This window comes from Neomonachus schauinslandi, chromosome 13 (genome assembly GCF_002201575.2).
Source record: "Neomonachus schauinslandi chromosome 13, ASM220157v2, whole genome shotgun sequence".
Lineage (NCBI taxonomy): Eukaryota > Metazoa > Chordata > Mammalia > Carnivora > Phocidae > Neomonachus > Neomonachus schauinslandi.
Window position 1 is genome coordinate 57,213,770 of NC_058415.1, and position 9,933 is coordinate 57,223,702.

A 9,933-nucleotide genomic window follows, 5' to 3' on the forward strand; every position below is an offset into this window, starting at 1 on the left:
TATAGCAATACAAGCCTTTCTCAAGAAGCAAGAAAGGTCTCAAATACACAACCTAACCTTGCACCTAAAGGAGCTGGAGAAAGAACAGCAAATAAAGCCTAAACTGAGCAGGAGAAGAGAAATAATAAAGATCAGAGCAGAAATCAAAAGAACAGTAGAACAGATCAACGACACTTGGAGTTACTTCTTTGAAAGAATTAATAAGATTGATAAACCCCAGGCCACACTTATCAAAACGAAAAAGGAAAGGAGGGGCGCCTGGGTGGCTCAGATGGTTAAGCGTCTGCCTTGGGCTCAGGTCATGATCCCAGGGTCCAGGGATCGAGCCCTGCATCGGGCTCCCGGCTCAGCAGGGAGCCTGCTTCTCCCTCTCCCTCTGCCTCTCCCCCTGCTCATGCTCTCTCTCTCTCTGTATCTCTGTGTCTCAAATGAATTTAAAAAGAAAGGACCCAAATAAATAAAATCATGAATGAAAGAGGAGAGATCACAACTAACACTGAAGAAAAACAAACAATTATAAGAACATATTATACAAACATATAAGAATATATAGGCCAACAAATTAGGCAAACTGGAAGAAATGGATGCATTCCTAGAGACATATAAACTACCAAAACTGAAACAAGAAGAAATAGAAAACCTGAGGGGCACCTGAGTGGCTCAGTCGTTGGGCGTCTGCCTTCGGCTCAGGTCATGATCCCAGGGTCCTGGGATCGAGCCCTGCATCGGGCTCCCTGCTCTGCGGGAAGCCTGATTCTCCCTCTCCCACTCCTCCTGCTTGTGTTCCCTCTCTCACTGTGTCCTTTCTGTCAAATAAATACATAAAATCTTTAAAAAAATAAAAAGAAATAGAAAACCTGAACAGACCCCAAACCAGCAAGGAAATTGAAGCAGTAATCAAAAATCTCCCAACAAACAAGAGCCCAGGGCCAGAAGGCCTCCCAGGGGAATTCTACCAAACATTTAAAGAAGAATTAATACCTATTCTTCTGAAGCTGTTTCATTTTTTTTTATTATGTTCAGTTAGCCACTATATATTATATCATTAGTTTTTGACGGCTGCAAGGGGGGTTCAACATCTGCAAATCAATCAATGTGATACACCACATTAATAAAAGAAAGGACAAGAACCATAAGATCCTCTCAATAGATGAAGAAAAAGCATTTGACAAAGTATAGCATCCTTTCTTGATTAAAACTCTTCATAGTATAGGGATAGAGGGAACATACCTCAATATCATAAAAGCCATCTATGAAAAATCCACAGCGAATATCATTCTCAATGGGGAAAAATTGAGAGCTTTTCCCCAAAGATCAGGAACATGGCAGGGATGTCCACTATCACTACTGCTGTTCAACATAGTACTAGAAGTCCTAGCCTCAGCAATCAGACAACAAAAAGAAATAAAAGGCATCAGAATTGGCACTCTTTGCAGGTGACATGATACTCTATGTGGAAAACCCCAAAGATTCCACCCCAAAATTGCTAGAACTCATACAGGAATTCAGCAAAGTGGCAGGATATAAAATCAATGCAGAGAAATCAGTTGCATTTCTATACACTGAGACAGAAGAAAAAGAAATTAAGGAGCAGATCTCATTTACAATTGCAACCAAAACCATAAGATACCTAAGAATAAACCTAACCAAAGAGGCAAAGGATCTGTACTCAGAAAACTATACAACACTCATGAAAGAAATTGAGGAAGACACAAACAAATGGAAAAACGATTGTTTTGGATTGGAAGAACAAATATTGTTAAAATGTCTGTGCTACCAGAGCAATCTACACATTCAATTCAATCCTTACCAAAATACCATCAATTTTTTTCACAGAGCTGGAACAAATAATCCTAAAAGTTGTATGGAACCAGAAAAGACCCTGAAGAGCCAAAGGAATGTTGAAAAGGAAACTAAAGCTGGTGGCATCACAATTCCAGACTTCAAGTTCTATTACAAAGCTATAATCATCAAGACAGCATGGTACTGGCACAAAAACAGGCACATAGATCAATGGAACAGAATAGAGAACCCAGAAATGGACCCACAACTCTATGGTCAACTAATCTTTGACAAAGCAGGAAAGAACATCGAACTGAAAAAAGACAGTCTCTTCAACAAATGGCGTTGGGAAAATTGGACAGCCACATGCAGAAGAAACTGGACCATTTGCTTACACCATATACAAAAATAAACTCAAAATGGATGAAAGACCTAAATGTGAGACAGGAAACCATCAAAATCCTAGAGAAGAACACAGGCAGCAACCTCTGTGACCTCGACTACAGCAAATTCTTGCTAGACACATCTCCAAAGGCAAGGGAAACAAGGCAAAAATGAACTATTGGGACCTCATCAAGATAAAAAGCTTTTGCACAGCAAAGGAAACAGTCGGCAAAACCAAAAGACAAGCGACATAATGGGAGAAGATATTTGCAAATGACATATCAGATAAAGGGCTAGTATCCAAAATCTATAAAGAACTTACCGGGCGCCTGGGTGGCTCAGATGGTTAAGCGTCTGCCTTCGGCTCAGGTCATGATTCCAGGGTCCTGGGATCGAGTCCCGCATCGGGCTCTCTGCTCCTTGGGAGCCTGCTTCTCCCTCTGCCTCTCCCTCTCTGTCTCTCATGAATAAATAAATAAAATCTTTAAAAAAAAAAAAAAAAAAGAACTTACCAAACTCAACACCCAAAGAACAAATAATCCAATCAAGGAATGGGCAGAAGACATGAACAGACATATCTCCAAAGAAAACATCCAAATGGCCAACAGATACATGAAAAAATGCTCCACATAACTTGGCATCAGGGAAATCCAAATCAAAACCTCAATGAGATACCACCTCACACCAGTCAGAATGGCTAAAATTAACAAGTCAGGAAATGACAGATGTTGGCAAGGATGCAGAGAAAAGGGGAACCCCCCCACAGTGTTGGTGGGAATGCAAGCTGGTGCAGCCACTCTGGAAAACAGTATGGAGATTTCTCAAAAAGTTGAAAATAGGGGCACCTGAGTGGCTCAGTCAGTTAAACGTCTGCCTTCGGCTCAGGTCATGATCCCAGGGTCCTGGGATCGAGTCCGAGGTTGGACTTCCTGCTCAGCAGGGAGTCTGATTCTCCCTCTCCCTCTGCCTGCTGCTCCCCCTGCCTGTGCACTCTCTCTCACTACCGCTCTCTCTCTGTCAAATAAATAAATAAAATCTATTTTTAAAAAAGTTGAAAATAGGGGCGCCTGGGTGGCTCAGTCGTTAAGCGTCTGCCTTCGGCTCAGGTCATGGTCCCAGGGTCCTGGGATCGAGCCCCGCATCGGGCTCCCTGCTCAGCGGGGAGCCTGCTTCTCCCTCTCCCACTCCCCCTGCTTGTGTTCCCTCTCTCGCTGTATCTCTCTCTGTCAAATAAATAAAATCTTTTAAAAAATAAAAATAAAAATAAATAAATAAAAAAGTTGAAAATAGAGCTACCCTATGACCCAGCAATTGCACTACTGGGTATTTACCCCAAAGATACAAATGTAGTGATCCAAAGGGGTACGTGCACCCCACTGTTTATAGCAGCAATGTCCACAACAGCCAAACTATGGAAAGAGCCCAGATATCCATTGACAGATGAATGGATAAAGATGTGGTATACACACACACACACACACAATGGAATATTACTCAGCCATCAAACAAAATGAAATCTTGCCATTTGCAATGACAGGGATAGAACTAGAGGGTATTATGCTAAGCGAAATAAGTCAATCAGAGAAAGACCATTATCATATGATCTCATTGATATGTGGAATTTAAGAAACAAAACAGAGGATCATAATGGAAGAGAGGAAAAAATAAAAGAAGACAAAACCAGAGAGGGAGGCAAACCATAAGAGACTCTTAATCATAGGAAACAAACCGAGGGTTGCTGGAGGGGAGATGGGTGGGGGGATGGGGTAACTGGGTGATGGACATTAAGGAGGGCATGTGATGTAATGAGCACTGGGTATTATATAAGACTGATGAATCACAGACCTGTACCTCTGAAACCAATAATACATTATATGTTAATTAATTGAATTTAAATAAAAATGTTTAGATTACACCCCCCCAAAAAACCTATATTGCAACAAATTAGACAACCTAGAAGAACTGGATAAATTCCTAGAAACACAACCTATCAAAACTGAAACAGGAAGAAACAGAAAATTTCAACAGACCAATTACCAGCAAGGAGATTGAATCAGTAATCAAAAAACTCCCAAGAAACAAAAGTCCAGGATCAGGTGGCTTCACAGGCAAATTCTATCAAACATTTACAGAAGAGTTAATACCTATTAAGTCTACTGGAATTAAAAATTTTCTTAAATGTCAAAAAATAAAATAAAAATAGGAAAAAAAAACCCTATTAATTCTCAAATTATTCCAAAAAATAGAAGGAAAACCTCCAAATTCATTCTATGAAGCCAGTATCACCCTGATACCAAAACCAGAGTACCACAAAAAAAGAGTGCTACAAGCCAATATCTCTGATGAACATAAACGCAAAAATCCTCAACAAAATACTAGCAAACCAAATCCAACAATACATTAAATAAATCATTCACCATGGTCAAGTGGGATTTCTTCCTGGGATGCAAGGCTGGTTCAATATTTGCAAATCAATCAACATGACACATCACACATCAATAAGAGAAAGGATAAAAACCATATGATCATTTCAATAGACACAGGAAAAGGATTTTGGACAAAGTACAACATCCATTCATGAGAAAATCCCTCAACAAAGTAGGTTTACAGGGAACATACCTCAACATAATAAAAGGCTATATATGAAAAACTCACAAGCATTATACTCAATGGGGAAAAACTGAGAGCTTTCCCCCTAAGGTCAGTAATAAAGCAAGGATGCCCATTCTCACCACTTTTATTCAACATAGTACTGGAAGTCCTAGCCACAGCAATTAGACAATAAAAAGATACAATAAAAGGCATTCAAACTGGCAAAGAAGAAGTAGAACTTTCACTATTTGCAGATGACATGATACTATATATAGAAAACCCTAAACACTCCACCAAAAAAACTACTAGAACTGATAAATGAATTCAGTAAAGTCACAGGATTCAAAATCAATGTGCAGAAATCTGTTGCATTTTTATACACTAATAATGAAGCAGCAGAAAGAGAAATTAAAGAATAATTCCATTTACAAACGCACCAAAAATAGTAAGATACCTACAAATAAACCTAACCAAAGAGGTTAAGGACCTGTACTCTGAAAACTTTAATAAAACACTAAAGAAAGAGGGCGCCTGGGTGGCTCAGTTGGTTAAGCGACTGCTTTCGGCTCAGGTCATGATCCTGGAGTCCCTGGATCGAGTCCCGCATCGGGCTCCCTGCTTGGCAGGGAGCCTGCTTCTCCCTCTGACCCTCCCCCCTCTCATGTGCTCTCTCTCTCTCATTCTCTCTGTCTCAAATAAATAAATAAAATCTTTAAAAAAAAAAAAAAAAAACACTAAAGAAAGAAATTGAAGACAACACAAAGAAATGGAAAGACATTCCATGCTCATGGATTGGAAGAACAAATATTATTAAAATGTTTATACCATCCATGATGAATCACTAAATTCTCCTGAAACCAATAATACACTATATATTAACTAACTAGAATTTAAATAAAAATTTTGAAAAAAAAATAGCTATATTGCTCAAAGCAATCTATAGATTTAATGTAATCCCTATCAAAATACCAACAGCATTTTGCACAGAACTAGAACAAAAAAATCCTAAAATTTATATGAAACCACAAAAGACCAAAGCAATTTTGAAAAAGGAAAAGCAAAGCTGGAGGTATCACAATTCCAGACTTCAAGTTATATTACAAAGCTATAGTAATCAAAACAGTATGGCATTGGCACAAAAATAGACACATAGATCAATGGAATAGAAAACTCAAAAATAAATGCACAATTATATAGTCAATTAATCTTTGACAAAGCAGGAAAGAATACCATTCCAGCCACTCTGAAAAACAGTATGGAGATTTCTCAAAAAGTTGAAAATGGGGGCACCTGGGTGGCTCAGTCGTTAAACATCTGCCTTCAGCTCAGGTCATGATCTCAGGGTCCTGGGATCGAGTCCCGCATCGGGCTCCCTGCTCAGCGGGGAGCCTGCTTCTCTGTCTCCCACTCCCCCTGCTGGTGTTCCCTCTCTCACTATGTCTCTCTCTGTCAAATAAATAAAATCTTTAAAAAAATAAATAAAATAAAATAAAATGGGCAGAAGACATGAATAGTTCTCCAAAGGAGACATCCAGGGTTAGTATCCAAAATATATAAAGAACTGATACAACTCAACACCCAAAAAACAATCAAATTTTTAAAATGGGCAGAAGACATGAATAGTTCTCCAAAGGAGACATCCAGATGGCCAAGAGACACATGAAAAGATGCTCAATGTCACTTACCATCAGGGAAATGCAAACCAAAACCACAATGAGATATCACCTCACACCTCTCAGCATAGCTAAAATAAAAAACACAAAAAACAAGTGTTGGCGAGGAACTGGAGAAAAAGGAACCCTCTTGCACTGTGATGGGAATGCAAACTATGGAAGACAATATGGAGGTTCCTCAAAAAGCTAAAAATAATTGCACTACTGGGTATTTACCCCAAGGAAAACCCTAAAACCATTACTCCAAAGGATACTTGCACCCCCATATTTATAGCAGCCTTATCTACAATAGCCAAATCATGGAAGCAGCCTGAGTGTCCACCCATAGATGAATGGATAAAAAAGATGTGAGATATATATATATATATATCTCCACAATGTAATATTGTTCAGCCATAAAAGTGAATGAAATCTTGCCATTTGCATGGATGGAGCTAGAAAGTATAATTTTAAGTGAAATAAGTCAGTCAGAGAAAGACATACCATATGATTTCACTCGTATGTGAATTTAAGAAACAAAACAGATGAGCAAAGGGGAAAAAAGGGAGAAACAAAGAAAGAGACTTTTAACTATAGAGAACAAACTGATGGTTACCAGAGGGGAGGTGGGCTGAGGGATGGGTGAAATAGGTGATGGGGATTAAGGAGTGCACTTGTGATGATGCACCCTGGATGATGTATGAAATTGTTGAATCACTATACTTTACACCTGAAATAACAACACTGTATGTTAACTACAATGGAATTAAAATGAAATAAAAATAAATAAATAATAAAATTGTAAAAATAATAAACAAAATTTTAAGATCGTAATAAGATGGAAGCATAGGCTCTATAAATAAATACATACATACATACATAAATAAGAAGAAAAAAATTTTTAATGAACAAACAAAAAGCAAAATCAGACCTATAAAGACCTTTACAAAGAACAAACTGATGGTTGCCAAGGCGTAGGGGTTGGGGGGATTGGCAAAATATGTGAAGGAGAGTGGGAGATACAGGCTTCCCGTTATGGAATGAGTAAATCACAGGAATAAAAGGCACAGCATAAGGAATACAGTCAATGATACTATAATGGCGTTGAATGGTGACAGATGGTAGCTGGCGCCCCTAAAAAAAATTTTTTTTAATACATACACAATAGCACACACTCTCTAACAGGCCCTCTACTAATTTTTTTTTTTTAACAAACTACAAACTACCAAACTATGAAGTTTTTTGAAAAATTGGAACAAAGCTTCTCTTTTAATATCTCTGTTTTAAGAAAATACTGAGATTGTAAGACAGTAAATAAATATAAATTGTTACCGTTTACAACTACTTAGCAATATGTATAAGAACTTTCGAGGTACCTGGGTGGCTCAGTCGGTTAAGCATCTGCCTTTGGCTCAGGTCCTGATCCAAGGGTCCTGGGATCAAGCCCCACATCAGGCTCTCTGCTCAGCAGGGAGCCTGCTTCTCCTTCTCCCCCTGCCTGCCACTCCCCCTGCTTGTGCGCACTCTCTTTCTGTGTCAAATAAGTAAAATCTTTAAAAAAAAACAACAAACTTTCCTAATGCTGTTCAAAACGAAAGTCAGAAATACAAACAAGGGGCTGGAAAGTAAGATTAGATCAGTTTTTTTTTTAAAGCTACTTTTCTTTGATGTATGTGTTTGAGTTTTAAAATTTTGACCCAACCTCCCACCAGCACTACATTATCACACAAATAAATATAAAATCACACACAAAAAATGCTACTTGCGAAAAAGTAGGGTATTCTGACTGTGTATAGCACTGGAACATAGCCTAACCTTGGGGATGTGGCTGTCAGAGAAAGTTTTGCAGAGGAAGTGACATTTAGATTGAGACCAAAAGAGTGAGTTAATTTGAAGAAAAACATTCTACACAGAGGTAATAATGTATACAGAGGTGTTAAAGTGGGGCGCCTGGGTGGTACAGTCAGTTAAGCATCTGACTCTTGGGTTTGGCTCAGGTCATAGCAGGGTGGTGAGATCGAGAACCATGATGAGCTCTGTGCTCAGCATGGAGTCTGCTTAAGTCTCTCTCTCTCCCTCTGCCCCTCCCCGCTATTCTCTCTCTCTCAAATAAATAAATAAATCTTAAAAAAAACAAAAAAAACAAAGGGAGGCTCGAGCTGCTGTGCACCCAAAAGAGGAATCGGGGCCTGGCGTCCCCTCCTCGCGCCGGGCCGGGCCCTGCCCCACTTTATTCTTCCTGGTTGAGATGGGCTCAGTCAAGAGCGCCCCAGTCACTCCGGTGTGGCCTCTGCCACACAACAAGCTTCTGGCCCGAGTGGCGGACCCCCGTTCACCTAGTGCCAGCATCCTGCGCACTCCCATCCAGGTGGAGAGCTCTCCACAGCCAAACCTACCAGCAGGGGAGCAGCTGGAGGGTCCCAATCAGGCCCAAGACTCAGATCCCCGCTCTCCTACCCTTGGCATTGCGTGGACACCTATGATGACCAGCAGCGGAGAACCCCCAAGCCCACCGGTGAAACAGCTGAGTGAAGTATTTGAGACCAAAGCCCCCAAATCGAATCTGCCCCCAGAGCCTGTTCTGCCCTTAGGGGCAACTTCATCTTCTGAATTGGACTTGCCTCTGGGCACCCAGCTTTCCCTTGAGGACCAGATGCCACCCTGGAGCCAGACTGAGCTCCCCTCCAAGCAGGTGTTCCCCAAGGAGGAAGCAGGACAACCCTCAGAAACCCCCATAGCCAGCCAGGGCTCGGACAAGCCCTTGAGAGACCCTGAGACTTCCCGATCTTCAGGTTCTAAGCACAATATACAGAAAGCAAATGGCAAGGTACTACTAGGGAGATCTCCCCTCACAATCCTACAGGATGACAACTCCCCTGGAACCCTGACACCACGACAGGGTAAGCGGCCTTCTCCCCTGAGTGACCATGCTAAGGAGCTAAAGGAAGGGGCCATTCTGGGAACTGGATGACTTCTGAAAACTGGAGGCCGAGTGTGGGAGCAGGGCCAGGACCAGGACCAGGAAAATCAGCACTTTCCAAACTTGGTGGAGAACTAGGCCAAGTATGGCCCCAGCACTGGCTTCACCGGGGGCCTAGTGATGTTGCATCCCCTCAACCCCATCTTTCCCTGGGAGACTGGAAAGGCTTGTTGTCTTCAACCCCCCCTTAAACTCCCAGCTCGGGGACTGAACGCTTTCTTGGGCTCTCTGTGTCTTATGTGTTTCTTGTATATTAAAGAAAGTGGTTTTTAAAAAACAAAACAAACAAACAAAAAAACCCAAAGGTGTTGAAGTGGAAAGAGCTTGCACATGAGGAAGTGAAACAAGCAGTACAGCGTGGTGGTGAAGAGTCCAGGTTCCAAAGTAAAATGGCCTGGATTTGAATCCCAGCTATACCCTCCACTTGCTATGTGACCTTGGATAATTTACATAACCTCTCTGGACCTTGGTTTCCTCATTTATACCTACCATGTAGGATGTTTGTAAGGAGAGTAATTGTTCAATAAATATTAGTTTATTATT

General features: G+C 40.7%; 1 protein-coding gene across 1 annotated transcript; it reads left to right on the plus strand.

Annotated features, from left to right (window-relative positions):
* The first annotated feature begins 8,658 nt into the window (after positions 1-8,658).
* On the plus strand, positions 8,659-9,381 carry LOC110581804 (cell division cycle-associated protein 3-like). Its single transcript, XM_021691699.1, has 2 exons — positions 8,659-8,938; positions 9,002-9,381. Exons 1-2 carry the CDS (start codon positions 8,659-8,661, stop codon positions 9,379-9,381), a joined length of 660 nt encoding a protein of 219 aa, XP_021547374.1.
* The last annotated feature ends 552 nt before the right edge of the window (positions 9,382-9,933 follow it).